Source organism: Mus pahari, chromosome 3 (assembly GCF_900095145.1).
Source record: "Mus pahari chromosome 3, PAHARI_EIJ_v1.1, whole genome shotgun sequence".
NCBI classification, from domain to species: Eukaryota; Metazoa; Chordata; class Mammalia; order Rodentia; family Muridae; genus Mus; species Mus pahari.
Genome location: NC_034592.1, coordinates 61,859,082 through 61,884,304, shown reverse-complemented (window position 1 = coordinate 61,884,304; position 25,223 = coordinate 61,859,082). Strand labels below are relative to the sequence as shown.

Sequence of the window (25,223 nt, the reverse complement as noted above, 5' to 3'; positions counted from 1 at the left end):
CCTGCACAAGCAGTGTGAAAGTGAACAGCCCCAGGGTGAGTGAGTAACACTAGCATGAGCAGACTCAAGATAAACAGTGTAAACAGGAGCAGTCCCAGGGTGAGCAGCCCCAGGGTGAGCAGCCCCAGGGTAAACAGCCCCAGGGTGAGCAGCCCCAGGGTGAGCAGCCCCAGGGTGAGCAGCCCCAGGGTGAGCAGCCCTAGGGTGAGCAGCCTCAGGGTGAGCAATCTCAGGGTGAGCAGCCCCAGGGTGAGCAGCCCCAGGGTGAGCAGCCTCAGGGTGAGCAATCTCAGGGTGAGCAGCCCCAGGGTGAGCAGCCCCAGGGTGAGCAGTGAGATCATGAACATCCCTGTGTAAGCAGCCTACCGTGAGCTCTAAACACACGATCATCTGCTTCCTGTGAGTAGGAAATATGAGCTTCTTTAAGTTCCTGAAGGAAATCTTCATTCACAATAGAAGGAGGTGCTTCACTAGGATTTAAGGATGTCTAAAAATATAAAATTGATAACTTTGACTCATTTCTAAATAATAAATCTTGATCCCCTCTGCTAGGACAATAATTGTAAGATGCAGATTTTTTTTAACATTCAATATATGATATATCAAGTACTAGAGTCCAACTTGGTAACAGTAGCAAAGTACAAATGATTTGGTACTTATATCCCATAATATATGTAACAGGGAGACGATGCTTTCTCTTTGTTTCTATGACTGGCCCTTTGTTACTAACAATGAAGACTGTAATCAACAATAGAGAAGACAGGGAAGTCTCAAACCTTTGGTTTATAGGTACTAGGTGTGTTTTATATTAAAGTTTTTCACCTGTAGATAAAATTTACCATCTCCTACTCTTCAAGGATCATTTTAAAATATTGTACAGAAACTCTTATGTAATAAAACTACTATTAAAAATGCATGATTTAATTTAAACTTGGTACTCACTTTCAGTTGATATCTTAAAGCCTAACCTTCAATTATAAAGTTAAAACTACACTGAGCATGTCATTCAACCTCCCTGAGCCTCAGTTTCTTCACATGTTAATAAATTAACAACCAAATGTGTAGGGCTACTTTAATAAGAAAGTAGATCAGATATACTAATTAAAAGCACTTAACAGCATGTCAAACATATACTACTAAATATAAAGAAAATTAATACAGTATTTGGGATAAAGAATCTATAAGAAAATATAAACAAAAGTATCTGATATTTCTACACTTTCTTAATCTCTTAAGATACTATATTCATTCAGATAAGAATTAATTTTTACTCCAAAAGGCCAGGCACTATTCTAAGAGCCATGGAAACAGCAATTAGAGTTAATGGAGATGAGGAGGGGGGGGGTTAGACTGTGGTCTTACCTTCATAAAATTTATCCTATAGTTAACAAGAGGAAATAACCAAACGAATCCCAACAAATATTCTGCCCAGCATTTTAAATTATTAAAAGCAGCAAAGCAGTTAGAACTGTTGCAAGTCATCAAGTGGGCACTGGGAACAGAACCCAGGTTCTCTGGAAGACTATTAAGTGCTCTTACCTGCTGAGCCATTTCCAGATCCTAGAAACAATCACATGCTGAATATGGTGCATAATATCACATAAGACCCTTATGGGCTTGAATATCTAACTGGAGAGATGAGTTAACTACTTCATTTATTGCAAAATAACAATAAAAATAATGACAACATAAACAAATGCCAAAAACGTCATTGGCTTCACAACAAGATAACTGTAAACAATGTAACTAATTCTGACAATAATTGTTTAGGCATAAAAGGCACAACTGAACATGTTATAACTATTATTTGCTTACTTTAGAGGTAGTTCTATGCTCCAGATTTACTCCAAGGGTGTTTTGGATCCAGTCTCTCAAAGTTGGTAAAACCAAGCCACTAAGAGGGTACCTAAGGTACAAAGTAGATAAAGAATGCTAGAGAGAGGTATCTAAAAGTGAAGCTTATATTCTACGTCTAGGAATGATCAAGCAGTTCCTACAAGTCTCATTAACTAACTGCTTGTCTACTAAATATTGTCATTCCAGAGTTCCCAGATCCTACTTCCATGTGTATAAATTTTGAAGAGAGTGGAGAACTGACTACCCCTATGGTGACTATGCCAAGCACCCACCATCTCCATGCCCACCTTCGAGAGCTTACACAATACACCTCTTCTTCCTTTCTCTCGTGTCTTTGGATCAGAATTCAACAATCTAGGAAATGAAGCCTTAAGGAACCCATGCTGGGCATAGTGGCAGTAGTACAATCTTCCAGTCTCTAAACTAGCTGATAAATTCTCTACTTCTTTTACTACCTAATCAGCAGTCCTCAACCTGTGGGCCATGACCTCTTTGGGAGTTGAATGACCCTTTCAAATGGATCACATATCTGATACTTACATTACAATCATAACGGTAGCAAAATTACAGTTATGAAGTATCAACAATGATTATTTTGTGGTTTAAGGGTCACTACAACATAAGGAACTATATGAGAGGGCCGCAGCTTTAGGAAGGTTGAGAGCCACTGCCCTAGAAAACAAGTCTCCAGCAACACCATTATTGCATCCTCTTTGCTCTTAATTAATGCTCTACGAATAACCTTAAAGGTGTTATCTTTCATTATAACCCAAACCTAGGTGTAAATTATGAGACTTAAATATAAAGTCACTTCCAGTAAGTCAAAAGCATGGAAGACCAGGGGTGACTCTTTGGATCCTGATTCAGAAAATCCCCTATAGGAGTCATCTGTAAAACAACAGGGGTGATGAAAATATGGACTAAATAATTAGATATTATAACAAGCTTGTTACTTTGGAAGTGTGATAATATTAATATATGAATGATTATAAAGGCTTATTTTTAAAGACATAAAAATATAGGTATTATGATGACATCAGAATTTAAAATATTATAGGATAAAAAGAAATTAATAGCAAAATGCTGGTAACTTTTTCTTAGAGGAGGGAATCATGTCCTTTATTATGTTTAAAAATATAAGAAAAGGAAAAGAAGGAAAAAAGTGAACTTAAAAGCAGGATTACCTTTTCCCAGTCAGCTCAACCTGGCCCTTCTTATTCAATAAAAACTTGGAATCATTATAGCCCCATCCATTCCATTTCATAACTTCTTGCCTAATGAGAAAAAAAAATTCATGTATATATACACACTAGACCTATCCTGGTACTAGAGACAGCTCAGCAGTTGAAAGTGTGTAATGCTCATACAAAGGACATGAGTTCAGCAATCAGGATCCACATGGGGTGGCTCACAACTATCTGGAGAATCCAACACCTCCAGATTCTATGTGCATATCATATACCCATATACAATGCTCTCATACATGTTCATGTGCTCGCACGTGTGCAATCAATCTCTCTCTCTCTCTCTCTCTCTCTCTCTCTCTCATACTTGATTAAGTTTCACTTTATGAGTTTCTGCATAATCATACTATCAGCAACTACCACCATTTCCATACTTAATACTAAGAAAATAGGTAAAACCACTAAGACAAACACCAAGATCAGTTCACTTATTACACACTTTAGATGCCAACCTCATACTTCAGTCCTTTTTTCTTGTATTCTTTCCAAAACATCCAAAAGACTTCACTTAGCTAACCTCACAATAGGTGAGGCTAATATGTCATCAACATTGCTGATGTAAAGTAAAACATACTAAAAAAAAGAATTATCTTTTTCCCTTGTTTCAGTCTTTTTGTGTTCAATTTTTCTCCTACAACTAATATTAATATTCTGTCACACACACACACACACACACACACACACACACTAAAAGTAATTTTTAACTCTTTTTTTTAAAAACTTGCTAAGCATTTCAAAACCAAGCAATGTATGGCTTTTAATTTTCACAATCATTTAAAAGACCTTATGTCCATTACTACTACTTGAAATAAAAATGAAAACATGAAAATGCCTACATATTAGCAATTCTAAATAAAAAAACATTGTAATGCGCTATGCATGCTTCACAGTAAGCTACAATCAACAAATGTAATGCACCCAAAAAAAAAAAAAGATGAGAAGGAATAGACTTATAATTGTTTCATCTTAAATACGGAGTTTAGAGCCAGGCATGGTGGAGCATGCCTTTAATCCCAGCACTTGGGAGGCAGAGGCAGGCGGATTTCTGAGTTCGAGGCCAGCCTGGTCTACAGAGTGAGTTCCAGGACAGCCAGGGCTACACAGGGAAACCCTGTCTCGAAAAACCAAAAAAAAAAAAAAAGGAGTTTAAAGTAGGGACATAGTCTGGCATGCTCAAATTTCTGAGTGTGGTCCCTAATAGTGTAAGTAAATAAACATAAGATAGCCTAAATAACTTTGCAGTTAAAACTAGGAATGCACTTGAACAAGAAACTTACTTTTTTAGAAAAACATAAACATTTTTAATTTTTCTGCTATAGTGAAATAGACCAGTTTATAAGGTAGTATGAGGGGTACATGATGGGAAATTCACAAAGAATCAATCTTTAAAAAGGCTTTTTTAAAAAGGTAGTTTGACTACTAGCAGACATGTTAATAAAGCAGATTTAAAATATAAGTGCTACATTTTAGGCCATAAATCAAGTCTTAACAAGTTAAAAAGAAAAAATTTATATCTTACTAGATAATAATGATAGCAAGAGAAACTATAGATACTCTACAAACAAACAAAGATTGAACAATGCACTCTTGTGGTTAACTGGAGAAATTAAGGAGGAAATTTAAAAATCCCTAGACTCAAATGAAAACAAAACCCAAACCTTATCAGAAGCTCTGGGATAGAGCAAAGGCAATTCTGAGAAAGCAGCTTTAGATGTCTCTGCTGATATCTCAACCTCAGAGCACATTCAGACTTAGTGAACTCCTCGGGAAGGAAACAACAGACCAAGCCTGAAAGCAGTTGTGAGAAAATAATAAAGACCAGGGACAAATAATAAACAGAAACTAAAGATAGCTGTGCCCAGGGGGCATGGTGTTATAAGATGGTAGAGCCCTTAGTAGGTGGGGCCTAGTAGGAGGTCTAGAGGCATTAGGGGCACGTCCTAAAAGGGGACTGTGAGTCCCTGGTTTCTCTCTTACAGCTCGGGCACAGAATGACTTATTTGCCCTGCCACAGGCTGCTTAGTGTGATCCGCTGCCTTACCAGTGACAACACCAAAACAACCGGTACCAGACTCTACCAGTACCAGTCTCAGAAGGAACCATCCAAACCATGAGCTAAAACACACCTCTAATTTAGCAACTGATCCTAATTACCCTCCTATTTAAAGGCTGCAAGTACCTGGATGTGAATTACAGCTTCAACATTTGTAAAAGAGAGTAAAAAGCTTCACTTGTTACAAAATCCAAATGCTAAAAAGATCCTTAGAAAGTGCCCTGTCCCACATTTTCCAAATAAAAAGTTTTACCTACAGAACATTCAACCCAGTCTCATGACACTATTTAAAACCTGCTAAAGTATACCCTCTGGTAACCAAAATAATTTTAAAAGCCCTATTTTCATCATTTTAATACTTTCTCAAAGGCACTATTCTAAAGTCTTACTGTGGTCATTCTGCACTGGGTCTGATGGAAACATTTAAGAATCTAGGAGCGGCTGTATCAGTAAGTCTAGTGCCTGATGTCTTCCCCATCACAGAGTAAACTTTGCCATTTAGAATAACAATCTCAAGGCACCAGGAAAACTGCAATAAAGAATAAAAAAATCCTTAGCTTTTCCAACATTCTATTGAAAGGAAGTTATCCACAACTAAACCAGAAGTAAATTAGTATCATATCCCAGGCATTCAGATTCCTGAAGCTAACCACACCAAATTTGATGTTGTCAAAACCCAAGACTCTTCCTACTGCCAAAAAGAAGGTTGGCTTGATTTTGCCCTATTAAAACATGCTTTACAAACTTGCAGAACGAAGTAGTACAAATATGAAAAGGAAAAATCACTTGGGTCGAAAGAAATGGGTACTTAGAGACTATCATCACATATACACAAGGTGGCAGTATTCTCTAGGAGATGTATGGTTGCACACTACATTTTTCCCACTCCCCAGGTCTATTACTCAGTCACTAGGTGAAATACTGTATCTAGATTTAGTATTGTTATTACTAATCCATAAGGATTAGTCTTAAGTGAGATCTCACTTTTGTGTCTGACCCTGGAGACAAATCATCAGATCCCCACTCCTCTTCAATATAACTTACAAGATTCCAGGTTTAGTGCATGGCACTTTTTCTAAGCATAGTCAGGGAAAGTCAAGAAAAGGAAAAAGTAATTTCACCTACTTTTACTCTAGGTTAACAACCTTTTTTAAGATCAGTTAACTAATAACTTTTAAAGCTTTTCTGATAAAATTCTGATGAAATTACTTCTCAGTTCAGAACTTCAACCTATCCACTACAGTTTGAGAACGGCGGGGGGGGGGGGTATTTTTGTTGTTGTTGTTTTTTGTTTTTTGTTTTTAAGATGTATGTATTTTAGTTCTATGGGTGCATGTAGCTGTCTTCAGACATACCAGAAGAGAGCACCAAAACCATTACAGATGGCTGTGAGCCACCATGTGGTTGCTGGGAATTGAGCTCAGGACCTCTGGAAGAGCAGTCGGTGCTCCTAACCGCTGAACCATTTCTCCAGCCCCACTACAGTTTTAAATGAGAAAAATAGCTTTGGGAAAAGTGAAGAGAGAAATGCCACTAAAGTCTCACTCAGTGCTGACCGAGCTGACCAGCCTCAGTGCCAGCCACTTCCAAACCAATCACATATGGACACAATGAGCAGAAATCTAACCCTCCTCAAGATTTTCTAATACAGACCTTTATTATCTGATTTGTGATTAACTGCTTCAAGACTAGTACAACCAAAGACATCATATGACATAAGAAGTGATGAGAAAGACAGAACACACACTTCTTGAAAAAATACACTATGAAACATTCCCATAGACCAAGGTATGGTGATATATGCTTATAATGCCAGTAGTCGGGAAGCTCAGACAGGCTCAGAGGTTCAAGGTCAGCCAGGGATGGGGGAAAGGGAAAATAGGGAAATCCCACAAATGAAGTTTTATTTCCACCAACTTCTGTATTGAAAAGAAAAATGAAGTGGAGTTCTCATTAGAAATGTAAAGATTAGAAGGGGAGAAAGGTATAAGAATACTGACTTTATTCTAAGTTCAACTTAAAATGTAGGTCTTTTGAAATAAATTTTAAGTCATCTTCATACCTAGATTGCCAACCCTACAAAATTATTCTTAAAAACACAGTAAGAAAACTTTCAAAAATGTTCACAATGTACACTTGTTAAAAGAATCAATGGAGGCAGACTGTACTTAAGATATAAATAGTCTCAGAAAACTGTACAGCCTCGTGCAGCTTTAGACTGGTCTCTAGCTGGGCAGTGGTGGCACACGCCTTTAATCCCAACACTTGGGAGGCAGAGGCAGGTGGATTTCTGAGTTCGAGGCCAGTCTGGTCTACAAAGTGAGTTCCAGGACAGCCAGGACTATACAGAGGAACCCTGTCTCAAAAAAAAAAAAAAAAAAAAGACGTCTGATCCTCCTGCCTTTGTCTCTCAAATAACAGGCTTATAGCCACATACCACCATGCCACCTTGAAAAGCATAATTCGTAGAAAACAAGCTGAGTCAGAAGAAAGGTGCAAACAAACCAAGCTGCAGGATCCCACTGCTCCCATGGCCACGTGCTCTCTCTAAACCCATGAGCCGAAACATACTTCTCTCTTCCCCAAAGATGCTTCTGACGAGTACTTTGTCACAGTGCTGAGAAAAGCTAATGAACTGGGTTCTGACACATTGCCTGTGGCTGTTGTAATAAAGTTCTACAAACTTTTTGTCTTATAAAAAAAAGTAGTAACAACAATAATTTTGTTTTCCATCATGAACTAGTCAGTCTACTTGCTTGCTGATTAAATTTGATCACTGGTGGAGATAAATGTGCTCTATGAACTAAATGATTAATTACAGGACTCTGCCAAGATCAGGGTTCTAGAATGGTTCAACAAGATAATACTCTTGCCATCTATACAAAATGCCTCATGACAAACCTTGCACACTACAATGCCATACTTCAACGCATGCCAACTTCCTTGGATGTCCCTATTGTGTTTCAGCGCTAGCTGCTGTATTTAGTCCTTTGATGCAGTAAACTGTTTGCTATTTGTTGCCAGTCTAATACAAACTTAAATATGGGACTTAATAATACAGAGAATTATTACCAAAAACATAGGAGGTGTACTGGAGAGAGAGCTCAACAGTTAAGAGCACTTGTTATTCTTCCAGAGGGCCCAGGTTTAATTCCCAGTACCCAAATAAAGGTTCACAACCATCCAGTTCCAGGGATCCAATGCCCTCCCTCCAGTCTCCACAGGCATTGCATTCATATGGTGTACAGCCATACATATAATATAGGCCAAACACCCAGTTACATAAAATAAAAATATTTTTAAGGTTTTAAAGAGGAAGAAAAACACCAGTGCCCCTACTAAGCAACTCTGCAGAAAAATCCTGTGCTAAGTATGCACAAGTGATGTCAGTTATGGATCCAGCTGTAACTCCTGGGTAACTGCCATAGACAAATCCATGTCCTGTTCCATAAGGAACTACATCTACCTCATTCCTTCAGTAGAGAATGGAGAGAGAACGTGGAAATGCATTCTGTGAGATATTACACAATGATCAGAATCACTGGCACCAGATTTTAAAAATAATAGCGACTGTTTCTTTTCTCTATGCAGAATCTAGATTTGAATGAAATGATAGAAGACTATCTGGCAAGAAGAAGGGAGAGCACTGGAGGGTAGGAGGTGTATAAAAGAAATGGACAATGACATATGTATGAAAATGTTATGACAAAACCCATTATTTTATATGCTACCTAAAAAAATAATTAAAACATGAAAAGGAATGAGGAAAAATTTTGGAAACACAGTGTTGAATACAGAGAAAAGGAGAAATAAAACCCAGACCATAACAGCACTTAAGAGAGAAAAATTAATTAACTATATTTTATAAAACACATCTGTCTCTCTATGGGTACCCATAAATGTTGTTGTTTCCTTTTTTTACCTAAAATATTATTAACACCCAGCTGCAGTCCATTCTACTCATGTGAGGCAAGAGGACCTGAATTCACTTTTCCAGCATCCACATAAAAGCCAGGGATGGCAGTATGCCTATAACTCAGTGCTCAAAGCGGTAAAGTAGACAGCAATAAAGAAAGGCACCCAATATCTTCTGCACATCCACAGAGAGGAGAGAGAGAGAGAGAGAGAGAGAGAGAGAGAGAGAGAGAGAGAGACTGACTTAGTCTAAAGGATTCCATCACATCAGCAGCATAGACATTACTCACTTTAATTGCACAGCTCTGGCTGCCACCCTAACCCTAACCCATGACTAGAATTTCTGGCAGTGGGCACTCAGAATCCACTTTCTGAACAGGCGCTATTAGGATATTCCAGCAGGACCATCCACACACAGGAAGCACTACCTTAAAATGTCTGCAGAAGTCAAGAATAGAAGAATCACCCACTGAACAAGGAACACAATACTTAAGGTCAGTGCTATAAAATCAAGTTGTCCTCACCAACTTTCTCCAAATCCAGAGATTAGCACTGAAAGAAAGAAAACAAAAGTCCACTGCACTCAGCAGAGAGGTGGGCTCAAAGAGTTCAGCAGTGAATAGGACAACAAGAGGGCAGAGTGGAAAGACAGAGAGTGACAGGGAGTGGAGATGTGTATCCCAGCAGGGAGGCTCATAGATCTCTGACTATTTTAAGAAAAGGGAATGAAAACTACCCAAAGGAATTTTTATCTAAATCTTAGTAAATGTTACCTATTATACAACCTCCTAGTTTTATACATGTTAAGCTTACAAGCATAAAAAATTTTATATTAGTTTATCAGTGAACGTGGCACTAACGCAAGAATATTTACTCAAAGTCCAGTATGTGTGGTAAACATTTCACACAGTGGCAACAATGAGCCACGATTCCTCAGAGCCACCAAGACAGTATCACTGCTGAGTGTGCAATCCACGATCCTGACAACAGTGACGACACAAGAACTGTCTGAGTGTGCTCTTCAGTACTACCCAACCTCCCCGCAGCAGAGGCGGCGTACCTGTCAGTGGTTTGTTTTCTCTATTCCAAGGGTATCCTTGCCACTTGAGTATCTCTCTACCTCCTAGTGGGGCACCCTGTTGTTACAACTCTCTACCAGGTTTATTCAATAGTTCCCTGGTGTTATACCATACTGTAAAACTAAGAGGTTTATAATCAAGATCTATTTCCTTCTTACTTTAGTTCTGGAGTACAGCTGTCTTTACACCTATTCAATACATAGGGGGTACAGGTCCAGGAATTTTCAGTAACTTGTCTTTGGTCATTTGAACACTACCTGATACACTAGGCCACGCGTGTCCAACTTGTAGCCCTGGGCCTCAAGTCCCTAGGACTATGAAAAAAACCAACATAAAATGGTAAACTTAACTTAAACATCACACGTTTTTTTGTTTTAACTCCACTGCATGGTTCTCAAACATAGACTTTCTAAGTACAGTAATCACTATGGCAAACTCAGAAGGTTGGTCATCTCGTTCTAGCACTCTTAACTATAGTCCCAGTGAATACTAAGTAGTCCCGGGCAGCAGGCAAACAGCACTCCATTTCACTATGGTGCATGTAAACTTCCAGTTCTCTGGAGATGATAAACACTGAATAGCCGAGCAGAGAAAGAAAGCACAAGAGTTTTTGCACATACACGACTAAAGAATAAAGCTATGCAGGAAAGCTATAGGCGGCAGCGGTGGCGGCGGCAGCAGCAGCAGCAGCAATGGGAAGCACGAGGGTAAAACAGTATTCTCTACATATCATGTTGCCACCAAAAGGACAACGCATTTTGCTTTAAAACTGCTCACACTTACCTCTGCAGGCACCCTGAACGTGGTACACTGATACACATGTAGGAAAAACACCCATACACATAAAATAATAGTAATGACAATAACTTTAAAGAACTGCTTACTCTCCAGTTTTTCCCTAACAGCTATTCCCAGACACAAAAATGCAATCATAACTCCTGCGACACCATGCCCTTTTATGGCTGCTTATCTTCGTACCTGCTCCATGTCCCTTCTCTGAAATGCCCTTCTCCCCCTCAAGAACTACTAATCAAGGGAACCAGTCCAAAATCCTCTTTTGAAATGTTTCTCCTATCTTCCTCAAGGATTTATGACTCCCTCTGTACACAGTAATTATAAGATTTATTATATCCTCTATATCGTATTTGTCTCTCAAGCTCCACTGGACTGTCAATCACTTGTGCAATGATAGAAGTTAGCATAAGCACCAGCATGCAGCACTCAGTTTCCCTGGCACAAAGACTGGTCTCATAATGGAAATCATTTAAAAGAGAGACATTTAAAACAAGCAAGCAAGCAAGCAAGCAAGCAAGCAAGCAAGAAAGAAAGAAAGAAAGAAAACCCAGCTACACAGGGACCACTTATAAGGCACCAACATTAGAAAAATCAAGTTTTTACCTGAGTTGGTATCAGTAAAGATAAACATCTTTTAAGTCACAGGTAAAGAAATGTCCCTGATCGATCAGACTGAATAAGGGCTGGAGATGAATCTCAATGCTGTTAAAGAGACAAGTTGATTTTAAGCATCCAGATAAGGAAAACTATGAAGAAAAACAATAGAGTTCTGATAATAACTGAACACAGCACTTATATGCAGACTTGGAGAAACCAGCAAAGCACTCACTCACTTAGAATCAGCCAATAGTTATCAATTTCAAAATGAGTCTTGGAAGAGATAGCATCTTAGAAGTCCCCACAAGACTGGTGAAAGCTAATAACAGTCAAAGTAGATGAGGCTGAAATAGATATAGAAGGATAAACTAAGGACTGGAAATGTGGTTCATGATGTAGCACTTGTCTAACATGCACAAGGGCCTGGTTTCAATTCCCTGTGTACACACACACACAATAATAAAAACCAATAATAAATTCATCCTTTAGAGCCGGGCATGGTGGCGCACGCCTTTAATCCCAGCACTCGGGAGGCAGAGGCAGGTGGATTTCTGAGTTCGAGGCCAACCTGGTCTACAGAGTGAGCTCCAGGACAGCCAGGGCTATATAGAGATACCCTGTCTCAAAAAACCAAAAAAATAAATAAATAAATTCATCTTTTCCATTTTCATCTAACTCAAATTAATTCTGAAAACCAATCACCCTAATCAATACATGTTCCAAAACACTATATTTCCTTTTACTAAGAAGAAACCAATTATATAAAATCTTTAGTAGGCCTGGCAAACTAGGCAGTATTTTAATAGCCCTGAAGCTAGATTCTAGCAAAGTTCAAGCCCCTGTAGAAGAGATGCAGATTCCGACCAGGTAATCTGAGTAGGCACTGTGAAGTCTGTAAATTGGGTAATTCTTTTTGCTTCACTTCAGGTTTCAGAATGTAAGTACTGCCTACTTGATGGTATACAGTTTCTAACTGAGTAACTATAAAAAGAACAGAGACTTACAGTGAGGTGATTGGCAAGAACAGGACGAGTATTCTGATCAGAACCCCTGGTAAGTAACTTCAAGCACGCTATAAGAACAATACATCACATGTACTCACACAGCAGGTTTTTCAGGGATGACAGGATGGTATCTACAGCTCCAAATCACAGCTAGGGAGCAGAACACTCATGGGAATCAGTCCATCACTGGTAACTGAGTTACTGGAAACCTAGATTTTCTTTAGTAAGTAAGCACAATCAACTACTAAAAATCCAACATTACCTATAAAAATGCTTGAAAAATCAAAGGCAGATGCTGAGAATCTTATTTTAAGAAAACAATATAAAACCTGACCTTTTATGTTTATGAAATTTAAGACTATGGCCATTAATGACTTGCTTGTAACTCAAAATTAAATGTGTAACTGGGGAACAGATTTGTGCTTTTAGCCAAAATCTTGTAAGTTACAAATACATAAACCCTGAAAGCATCTTAATGTTCCTATCCCAGAGAATGATGATGCTTACTTGTCACACAAGCCTGGAACCAAGTTCAATTCTTTCTTTTTTTTTTTTTTTTTTTTTTTTAAATTAGATATTTTCTTTATTTGCATTTCAAATTTTATCCCCTTTCCTCATTTCCCCTCCAACCCCACCCCTCATTTCCATCCCCTATCCCCCTGCTTACTAACCCACCCACTCCCGCTTCCCTGTCCTGACATTCCCCTACACTGGGGCATCGAGCCTTCACAAGACCAAGGGCCTCTCCTCTCATTGATGCCCCACAAGGCCATCCTCTGCTACATATGCAGCTGGAGCCTTAAGTCTCTCCACGTCTCTCCATGTGTACTCTTTGGTTGGTGGTTTAATCCCTGAGAGCTCTGGGGGTACTGGTTGGTTCATATTGTTGTTCCTCCTATGGGGCTGCAGACCCCTTCAGTTCCTTGGGTCCTTTCTCTAGCTCCTTCATCGGGGACCCTGTGCTCAATCCAAAGGATGGCTGCAAGCATCCAACTCTATTTGTCAGGCACTGGCAGAGCCTCTCAGGAGACAGCTATATCAGGCTCCTGTCAGCAAGCATCAAGTTCAATTCTTAAAGCCATGTAAATTCAGAAGAGGATCAACTCCAGAAAGTTGTCCTCTGACTTCCATACATGCACGTACATCTGTAGCACACACACATGCACATATACCCACACAATGAATCCTTCTTAAATTCCTACTTAATCAGTTTACAAGAATGATTAGTGACCAGTTAAAAGGTATTCTCTCAAATAACTGGCATGGTTAAGGAGACTACACACAGTGTAGATATACTACATAGTAAACAATGAAAACCAAACTCACTAAATATGAAACTAATCAGTTTAGCTTCTTCTTTTCCAGTAATATATACAGAACATTCACTGCTAGAAAGTTCATATTAAAACAACTAAAATGAAAAGTATCAATTACTCAAATGCTCATTAAAAACAAAGTGGATAAACTATAGTAACAGACATGTGATGTGTGGTGGTTTGAATATGCTTGGCCTAGGAAGTGGCACTACTAGGAGGTGTAGCCTTGTTTGAGTAGGTTTGGCCTTGGAGGAAGTGTGTCACTGTGGGAGTGGGCAATGAGACCCTCCTCCTAACCACTTGGGAGCCAGTCTTCTCCTAGCAACCTTCAGATGAAGATATTGAACTCTCAGCTCCTCCTGCACCATACCTGCCTGGACGTTGCCTTGCTCCTGCCTTGATGATAATGGACCTCTCAACCTGTAAGCCAGTCCCAATTAAATGCTGTCCTTGGTCCCAGTGTCTGTTCACATCAATAAGACCCTAACTAAGACACAATGGAATACTTTCCAACAATCAAGGTGAACGAAATGAACAATTACAGCCTCCATCAGTAAAGCATTTGTTGTGCAAGTGTGAGGACCTGAGGTTGGATCCTTTGAATCTATATAAAAAACTAGACACAGTGGTATGTATGTGTGATTCCAGCACTAGAAGGGAGAGACAGAAGAATCCCTGGGGCTTGCTGCCCTACCTTACTGGTTTTACATGAACCTGTAAACTTCCAAAAGAAACTCTGTCTGAAAAAATAAGGTAAGCAAAAGAATGACTGAAGAGGATACCTGACACTGACCTCTGACCTTACATGCTTGCTACCCGCACACATGCTCACTCATATAAAGTGGACACCAGGCTGGGAAGATAGTTCAGTGGATAAAAGTGCTTGCTGTACAAGAGTAAGGACTGAAGTTCGGATCCCCAGACCCCACATAAAAGAGTTGGGAAAGCAAGACATAACCATAGCACTTACGGCACAAAATCAGCGGACTCCAAAACCAAGTTAGGTAGTATAACTACAGGAATTGGCAAGATCCAATGTTCAGTGAGAGGCCCCATCTCAATAAATAAAGTAGGGACTGGGATGTGGCTCAGCAGCTAAAAGCACTTAGTGCTCTTGCAAAGGACCTAGGTTCAATTCCCAGAACCCACACTCCAATGTGCTCTTCTGGCCTTTATAAAAAGGAAGTGTAGAGCCTGGAGACCTACACATATGTTAAAAAAAAAAATCAATTCACCTTTTTAAAAAGGAAATATAGTGCTGGAGACATAGCTCAGCAGTTAAGTCTGCACTTCACTTGTGGATCACCCAAGTTCGATTCCAAGCATCTATATCAGGTAGTTCACAAATGCCAGTAACATCAGTTCCAGGGAATCAGATACCCTCTTCTGACCTCCCTAGACACTGTACTCATGAGCACAAACCCCACTCAAGACACATATATGTACATATTAAATTTTTTTAAATAAATAAGGTAGGGAACAAACAAGAGAGATACCAATATCAACATCAGGCCTCCTATGTATGTGTGCACACAGGCATACACACATGAACACACATATACATGTATATATTTAGAACAATTCAAATAAGTTTTTGATCCATATACCATTCCCACATTATCTGTGCTACACCAAACAATATGCATTGCATCTGGAGGAAAACAAACATCAAGGAAGAAGAAAGGATGATCCAGTTATAGAATGTATGGTATGTAACTACAGTACATTATTGTATCAAAGAATGAGAAATGGGCCTAAAAGGACTGATTGAGACAGATTCTCCAGTCATAAGCGGCCTGTCAAAGGTTCTGTGTGACTGCAACAGCAATGGTGACAGCAGCACATGGCAACAAAAAATGAAGACTGGTGTTCAGGTTCTAGGTAGCTTCTTTAACCTGTTTCTCTCAATTCCTCAGAAACACTTCAGCCCTACCTCCAGTCCACAGCTCCTGTTTCTAGCCCTAGAAGACTTCAACACAAGTGTGGAGGTCTGCCCCAAGTCTCGCGCTCACCCTTTCTCTGACAGAGGTGATCAGGGTACTCAGTGACGTCTTAGACAAAGCACAAGCACCTGGGTCCATCTTTCTCTCTTTAATATTCTCTCCTCTTAGCTCCCTAGAGCTATCTCCCCTCAGAGGACGCCTGAAGTCTAACACTGCCTATTACATGATCCATCTAATTCAGGGTAAACATTAGCCATGGCCTATCTATAATAGATGACATTTTTCTTTTTTTCTTTTTAATTTTTGTTTTATGTGTAAAAGTGTTTTGCCTGCATTTATTATGTGTACTGCATACCTGCCTGGTGCTCTCAGAAGCCAGAAGAGGATGTAAAATCCCCTTAAACTTTAGTTGTAAAAGATAGTTGTGAACTACACCTTGAGGGTAGTGAGGACCAAACTCAGGTCCTCAGCAAGAGCAGTAAATGCTCTTTACTGTTAAACAACTTCTCCAGCCAACAGTTTTATTTCCATTGTGTCTTGTACCATCTCACTCAGCTGACCCTGGACACTAGGAAAGACATTATCCTGAAAAACCCAACAAATAAAGAGAAGACAGAGAGCAGGTGTTGTGCTGCTCACGGGTGAACTCCACTCAAGATCCTCTGATTTAATTTAGGGTTGAAATTAACATACTAATCACACAAATAGCAGAAATCTTTTCAATTATAAGAAAATAAAGAATATCTGCTTTCAAAGTTCTTCTATACAGTATCTCATGGGACTACAACAGCATTCCATTCCTCTGTAGCCTGAAAGCAGATCCCTGCATCCCCTCCCAGAGTCTTACTCAGTGAGCCTGGAGTAGACAGCTCCATGACACTCTGGACATGCAGAACACTTGGAGAAGGCCTGGTCAATGTCACGAGCAAACCAAAGGCTAACACATCAAGGTTTCCTACACCAAGCAGCCTAGCTAAGCAGTAACTGTCTAAGACCCCTCCTCTTCTCCCCTAACCTCGGTTCTCCTGCATCCCCCCTTCTCATTTATTACCAACACTGTCTTCTCCCATAAGGGCAGCAACAAAGCTCACTCCTAACTTAGAATCAGCTAGCCTATCTTCTTAAACCATACTTTATAGCTTCCTAAATTTTTTTCCATTTTTTAAATTATTATTATTATTATTTTCTTTATTTACATTTCAAATGCTATCCAGAAAGTTAGCTTCCTAAATTTTGAATTTCGCTTTTATGGGATATTTCTAATTTATCAATAATACAACATAATAACACATTCAATACAAGACACAGTTTTCAACTATTATTGTCGCAAATGGTTTAAGCTTAGCACACAAGGAAAGCAACCTGACAACTTTACCCCAGAAATAAATACCATGGGAATAATAAATAATAAGCAGGGAAACAGCATGGGTAGAGATGAGGCCAGAGCTGAAATACCATCTCATTCATTTCACAACTGCCTACCACTAGACCAACAAAATTATCTGAGCTTCTACTTGACTGTCTGTAAGGGACATATACTACCACCTTTTTCCCAGAGCTGTAAATGATGTAATATAATGTAATGTATACATGCTTTAGAATGGTCCCTTGGATGTTAACGAACTCAATTTAAAATTCCTATTAGCACCATCACTAGAATTCCCAGCTGAGAACTCATACCATACTACTTCATTTGGTATAGCTACCAAAATAAGCTTCAATTTTTCCGAAAAAAAAAAAAATGAACGTTATCATAAGTCGCTTGTTCAAATAACCCATGGGCTGCCTTCCTCAAAAGCATTTGCAAGAAGTCAACTTAGCTTTCTCTCTTCTGGAGAACATTTACCAAAGTTGTAACATATGCGAAATAATACCTCCAAGTTGGCCTTCAGGAACTGTTCACCATACCCCCACCCCACCCCTAAGACAGGATCTCTCTTTGGCCTGGAACTCAAATAAGTTAGGCTTTCTGGCCAGAAAGCTACTGTGAGCCACCTGTCTCCACCACCCTGGCAATGGACATATGACTTCTACATGGATGTTGTGACTCAAAAACATGTCTTCATCCTTGTGGCCACACCTTTTACCCACTGAGCTGCCTCCCACAGTCTTAAATAACATTATCTTTAAAGAATGACATATGTAGGTTGGGGCTGTAACTCAGGAGTGGAGCCCTTGCCTTGCTTGCATGATACCATGTCCTTACTACACCTCAGTCTCAGTGCCAGCAACTTCTGACCATTCCCAGTCAAAGCAGCCCCTGCCCAGCTTAGGGTGCAGGCACCTCCACGAAGCAGCCCCTCAGCTGTCTTTCACCACCTCACATGCTATCATTACCTGTCCACTGTCTCCACCTGTTCCATAAGGGCACAGCTTTGTGCACTGCTGTATGCTACTTCCATGAATGCATGGACTGCTTATCTGTAAGCCAAGCCCTCAAGGCCTACCATCACCTTCCTCTTTGCATCCACTCCCATCTCTACCAACACTCACCTGTCACCTAAATACAACTTACATTTCCATGGTTCCTTGCTGTCCACAACAAACTTTCCTCATTATTCAATCTGCCCATCCAAGTATCAACAGTGTTTTTCAATTCTTCCTCAGGAAGCATCTAACCCCAGAAAGTATGCCACTCTTTCTTTCCTTTGTGCTGCATCCATACCTTCATCTACACTGGCACTAATCAAATTACTGGAACTTATACTGTAGCCTCTCTTCCTAGAATGTGAGTTCCTACAGGTTTTATCATCCATCACCCTAGTACAGCCCTTGTCATAAAGCAATTTATCTGCAAATATTCACTAACCAAGCATAAGCATGACTATGCTGTAAGAGGATTGAAAGCATGGTGTGTTAAGAAGTCACTACTCCAAGCTTATGATAAATTTAAGTATATGCAATCATGAGAAAAAACAATGATAACTGTACTGACTGGTTTTGTATGTCAACTTGACACAAGCTAGAGTTATCACAGAGAAAGGAGCCTCCCTTGAGGAAATGCCTCCATGAGATCCAGCTGTAAGGCATCTTCTCAAATAGTGATCAAGGGAAAAGGGCCTGGCCCATTGTAGGTGGTGCCATCCCTGGGCTGGTAGTCTTGGGTTCTATAAGAGATCAAGCTGAGCAAGCCAGGGGAAGCAAGCCAGTAAGTAACACCCCTCCATGGCCTCTGCATCAGCTCCTGCTTCCTGACCTGTTTGAGTTCCAGTCCTGACTTCCTTTGGTGATGAACAGCAGTATGGAAATATACGCTGAATACCCTTTCCTCCCCAACTTGCTTCTTGGTCGTGATGTTTGGGCAGGAATAGAAACCCTGACTAAGACAGTAACCAATATCACCACCAAGAGTAATGAAAGAGGAGTAACATGCAAATCACCAAAAGATTCCAAAATCACTGAGCACAGCTATAATCAACTTTGCTGGTATGTACTTCAGTTCCTCCTTGCTCCAAAATGTGCCTTCCTTTTAGGAGGCTCGGTTCTTGCTGCCGTAGATGTTGAGACCCAGCTAAGTAGCATGAATTGAAAGACTTGGGTTTCCCAATGAACAATAATCAAATAGAACGATCACTCTAAGAAAACATCTGATGCTTCATCTAACACATGGTTTTATGGTTCCCTTAATACATGGCAGTAGTGTACTTTGCACTGAATTGCATTTTGATTAAACTTCAGAGTAAGAAAAGAGAAAAAAATAGAAAAAAAAAAAAAAAAAAACTTCAGAGTAGTTCTACAGTGTAGATGTTACCTCTACCCAGTTAACCCTGAGCTTCCTCCCACCATAAGTGGGCTGCAGTTGTCCCTACTCTTTGACAGCCATGCAATGATCACCGCTACTTACAGCAGTTACCCTCAGCCTTAAGAAGTCGTACCCAGCCTGGCAGCACATGCCTTTAATCCAAGCACTCCGGAGGCAGATGTGGATCTCTGAGTTCAAAGTGAACCTGATATACAAAGCTAGTTACAGGGTAGCCAGGGTCACACAGAGAAAACCTGTCTAAAAAAACAGAAGTAGTCTTACCTATTACATCAGAGCATTGCTATTTCTTCTCTAAATGCTGAAGGCAATGGCCACTAAACCCAGTCTTAAGAAAACCTGCCCTGCCTACTTAATTTAATAATGTGGGTGCACATATAAATGTTTAATCACACAGATACATGCAAATGAAAAAAGTCATGTGTATGAAGCCATTAGGAAAAATTAAAAATCTTAAACATCAAAACAGCTAATATAACATCAGTAAAACCAGAGGCTATAAGTGACTCTCAACTTTACCCTCTCCTACCACCAAATAACCAAATTCCGGAAAACGTACCTCCTCATATTCTTAAAATGGTATCATATGCCTTAATTCCGAGTCCCAGCATTATGAATTAAAGATATGAGATTCATAACCACTGTCTGTCTTCAGACACAAGCAACTACAGCTATTTGTTGAGAGCTTGTATAAGAGACAGTACACTGAACATCTTTCTGCTGCATTTTTCTGTTGCCAAAGCAAAAATGCAAAACAGGGATTAGTTCTTTGGGTTTTCTTGTTTTTGTTTGGTTTTGTTTCTGTTTTCTGAAACAGAGTCTCCAGCCTCTCCCTCCCAAGTGCTGGGATTAAAGGCTTACACCCACCACCACATCTGGCTCTACATCTTTCTTAAAATGAGGGGACACAGCTCTGAGAGACAGAAAGTTTACAGGGTAAAACAGCCTAATGGAATTCAAACTTAGGTTTGTTTCCAGCCGTTACAGTGCCAATCGAATCCTCATTTCCATTCCAGTATGTCCTTTCTGAAAAGTAACTCTGATGTTCTTTCCGTCCACACCCTGTCATTCTCACAGCTTATTGCCACCCCTGAGACTGGCAGTTCTCTAGTCCCCCACAATCTTTACCTGTGACCATTCTGTTCATCTACCATGAACATTGTCCCCTTCCAGGGCTGTTTTCATTACAGACTTCAAGATTTACACAGAAAACCCTGGCTCAGAAAAGCCTTTATCCTAACAAATACATATACTCAAAACTAGGGTTAAAGGATCATGAGTTTCAGTTATCAGCTAAAACTGATTATTACTTTGGTGCCCTACAGTGAGAAGCACATTTCAGAACCCCTGCATTTCTGGCACAGCGTGTATGCGGTGAGAACTTAATTACATGGGTTGGATTAATGAAGCAGTTCATTCGATTTGCTTTTGATGTGTAAACTGTAACACAGGTACCTGCTACCTGCAGCACACTTCTTAATCTTTTTTCTAATTTCTTCATCTGTAAAATGGAAGAGTACTACACCTACCTAATACCTTAGGAACTTAGAAATAATGGAACTAGCACCATCTCCAGCACTTTGTAAGTACACATTCAAGTGAGCAAAATCTTTTTTTTTTTTTTTCATTCTCCAAGTTTTTCCAAACTGATCATCTCAGAAAACACCATCTCTCGACAGCTTTCATCAGAGATAGAGATTCTTCTCTAATGGTCTTAAGATTTTACAAACATTCCTCATTCAGACTCTTGTCTTTTAGCTTCTTAAAGGATCAGTAGCTGGAATACCAAAGTCTTAAGTCACTAATGCTTGCAGTCTACTGCATCACTCACTCACTCACTGGCTTCCTCCCTTAAAGTTAGAATCCATGACCACAAGGAAGTGGTAAGCAACCCTACAGAAACCACTCAACACCTCTCCCCAGAGTACCACCATCCCACTCCAGCTTGCCGGCACCCAGGCTTTTGAGAATTCGTAGAAATCTGATTATCTAGTGCAAATTTAAACCTCCTCGTCGTAGATTAAGAACCCTCCTGCTACCGGATCCAAGATAATGAATTTCCAGCCTCAAAAACCCAAGAGAGGGGATCCGCTTAAACCCTTTTCCCCACTAGGTCATGAAATGTGTTTCCTTCAAAAAGAGACACCAAAATCCGGCCAAGCCATCCCGCCCCTTTCCGACAGAGTCCTGTGTGTCTGGTCCACTCCCAGTCCGCAAGCTGATGGACTCACAGAGATCGGAATGCCTTCCGCCCACCGTGCCAACTCCCTGCCCACTCCCGTGCTCTCCTCTCCCACAGCCCAGGCCGCTCACGGCCTCCCGCCGCCAGCTCCATCCCGGGCCGCTACTCACCGCTTCTTGGGGATGGTGCCCGACTCCGGTGCGGCGGGAGTGGCGGCGGGCGACGCCCCGGCTCTCCGCGCTTTGCACTCATTGGTACTCGGAGCCTCCTGGGGCCGGCCCAGCAGATGGCCCGACAGAACCCGCAGCCGCCGGCGCGCGCGGCCCACGACTGGGTCCCGCTCGCTCGCGCCCGCCTCGCCCGCCGCCTCCGCCATGGCTTCCGCCTTGTGCCGCCGCCCGAGGCCGCTGGGCGCGGGTGAAAGGTCACTCAGAGCGGCGCCCCGCGCGACCATTCGCTGCGGCGCATCCCGGCAGTCACCGCGGCGACTGGAGGCAGGGGCCGTGCGCCTGGAGCTTCAACGGGCTCTGTCCCCGCCCACAGCAGCCTTGCCACGCCCCTCCCCGCCTCGCCACGCCCCATCCTGGCGTACCTGCAAAGCAGGTGAGTTCCAGCGGAGCCGGGATTGGCCGAAAGGGGCCGGAGGCGAGCCAAACTACACAGCACACCCGCAGTTGCCAAACCTATGGGTGTGGCGTCTTGGATGTAGCCCGAGCGCCCGGAGGCTATTATCTGGAACGGATGCCTAGGAGCCTGAATAGTGAGTGGGCCGGTGGTGCTGCTGATCTGGCAATGGAGCCAAGCCTGGTGAACTTCCCTTAGGTCAAAACCAATCCTTTAAGCGATAGACCCAGTGCCCCATCAGTCTCTAGGTGTCTAGCACTGCACTTAGCACTCATGTGGAGGTCAGAGGCCAACTTCCAGTAGTCTCTTTCCACCATGTGGATCCAGGGCACCGAACTCGGGTCGTCAAACTTCGTGGCAAGTAGCTTTACCTACTGAGCCTTCTTGCCCACAGGCTGAATAAAAACCACACCTAATGGTTGTTTTTTGTTTTTTGTTTTTTTGGTTTGTTTGTTTGTTTACGTGAAAAGGTGTTATCTGCAAAAATACCATTGAGTTTGTTTTGTGTTAGCCAACAACTCCTAAGCTTGGGGCCTATACTCTGAAGTGTGGTTAATATACTTAGTGAGACTCCACAGGAGACAAGTACCTTTCTTTTGCGGGTGGGTACCAATTTCAGATAGCTTTTTGGTTCATGGTAGGACGCTGTGTCCACTTCAACCTCTCAGCTCTAGGACTCCATCTGACTTGCTCCTCTGTAGATCCTTTGCGTGCTGTCATAGTTTCTGTGAGTTCATATGTGAATTAGTTCTGTTGTATCCGGAAGACACTTTCTTTAAAGTCATCCATCAACTCTAGCTCTTAGAATCTTTCCTCCTCTTCTGTGTAGATCCCTGAGCCCTGAAGGGGCTTAGCATCTTTTTATACTTGATTTTTTTTTTCAGATAATATAAAAGCTGTAAAGGCCTAGTAACATCTATTTTGTGCATCTACCTAAGGTCTCTGTTGAATTCTCTTTGCTCTTCTGACTTTTAAGTCCATGAGCTCTGTTTAGGTGAGCGCCCTCCCACCAGGGCAAACCTGCTCCTGCAGGGTGTGACTGGGGTTGGGTGAATGACTAAGAAAACAGATGGACATTCCTGAACATTTCATAACAGAAGAAAGAGATCCTTTGACATCATTCTCTGCTAGAGAAGTAGCGTCTTACTTAAAATAAATAAATAAGTAAACCTCAGTTCGCCTTCCAGTGCTGTGCACATAATCATAATGACCATTCTGCCTTGCACAAGCTGAAGAAAAAGATGCAATCATATCTATTATCTTGATAAAAAGTCACCAGAGAAGTTGGAGGTGACTCAGTCCAAGAATTAATGAGCTAAGGGTTTTTCCTAGCCGCTGTCCCCTCCGTTAATCCAGACATTTCTCCCACTTCCTCATATTTTACTTCCATTATCTCCGTCCAGCAAATTCAGATGTCACCAGTGACGTTGCTGCAGAGAAAAATCGACTTCTCAGTTATTGAGTCTCGATGTTCTATAGCCTCTAGTGCAGATTATCCTTTGCCCTTGCAAGAGCATATTCATCCGCCTGTGCTTCCTTAAATGAATCAGAAACTCTGTCCTCACCTGCCTCCTCCTGTGCTTCCTTGTTCCAGTAGCCTCACCGCCATTTTGTTCTATCAACCTCAGTTTCTTTTACTGCCGTTTTGCCTCCGTACAGCTGGTACTTCACCTTCGCTTTTCTCTCCGTGTGCATTATTTCTCTAAGCATGTCTTTTCTTCATTTATGATGCATGTCTTTATTTAATTTTTATTTACACGTGTCTCTTCCTCCAAAAGGGCCAAAGACTTTGTGAAGACAGAAGTCCTATTGTAACTGAGACTTACACTCAATTTATAAGGAGCTCGAATATTTGAATCTAGGGGAAAGGCTAGAGCCACGGATGAAAATGGTGTAGTTAGTAACTCATGTTTGGTTGCCTCCTCCTCCTATAGTGCTGCAGTGGCCAGTAGAGACCACCTTGCCTTCTACCTGGTTCTTGGTCACCCTCCTCTAAGGATAGTATCCACAGAATCAAAGAGTACAAACGGGAGGTATTTTATTATCAGTTTGTGATTAACAACTTCAAACAGGATAAAACAGTTTGAATATCACCATACAGGACTTAAATAAAATAGGTTTGAACTCTTCCGCAGCAGGGTGCTGTCTGGGAGCCGTAGAAGCTCTGAGAAATGTTTTGTGGTTTGTCTGGAGTTTTTGTTTGAATTTTGCCTGCCTGCCTGCCTGCCTGCTTATCTGCCTGCTTATCTGCCTGCCTGCCTGCCTGCCTGCCTGCCTGCCTGCCTGCCTGCCTGCCTGCCTGCCTGCCTGCTTGCCTGCTTGCCTACTTGCCTACTTGCCTGCTTACCTGCCTGTTTGCTTACCTGCCTGTTTGCTTGCCTGCATGCTTGCTTGCTTGCCCGCTTGCTTGCTTGCCTGCCTGCCTGCCTGCTTATCTGCCTGCCTGTTTGCTTGCTTGCTTTGGCTTGAGGAGTTAGCTTTGGCTGACCTACAAGTCAGGATGAGATGAGGATGTCCTCCAGTTCACAAGATCTACCTGCCTCTGCCTCTGCCTCTCCTACAATGTTAGAAATAAAGGCCTGTGCCACCTCTACTTGGCAACTTTGGGGAATGTTACAGCTTTTGGAGGCTGGAAGCAGCTGTTTGAGTAAATTCCTGTCTGCGGCTGCAGTGTCTCAGAGGCTGAGGATGAAAGAGTCTCCCCCAGCCCCTACTCCCTGTACCCATTGGTTGAGTCCTGGGGGCAGAGCGGACTTTGCTCCCTGTCCTGGGCAGAAGCCTTGGGTGCCAGGGACCAACACCTCCAGTGACTCCTAAAGGTAGTCTCTCTTGTCTGCTGAGTGAGCTGCCTGGA

At 41.4% G+C, this 25,223-nt stretch overlaps 1 protein-coding gene across 1 annotated transcript in view; it reads right to left on the bottom strand.

Annotated features, from left to right (window-relative positions):
* Agps (alkylglycerone phosphate synthase) overlaps nt 1-22,259 on the bottom strand; it is a 101,828-nt gene extending 79,569 nt beyond the window's left edge. Inside the window, exons 1-4 of the mRNA XM_021192479.1 lie at nt 21,916-22,259; nt 3,042-3,131; nt 1,816-1,906; nt 367-487 (exon numbers count right to left, since the gene is read on the bottom strand). Of these exons, the coding sequence (XP_021048138.1) occupies nt 367-487; nt 1,816-1,906; nt 3,042-3,131; nt 21,916-22,199 (586 nt within the window). The 5' untranslated portion in view covers nt 22,200-22,259. The remainder of the gene's footprint in view (nt 1-366; nt 488-1,815; nt 1,907-3,041; nt 3,132-21,915) is intronic.
* Between the last annotated feature and the right edge of the window lie 2,964 nt (nt 22,260-25,223).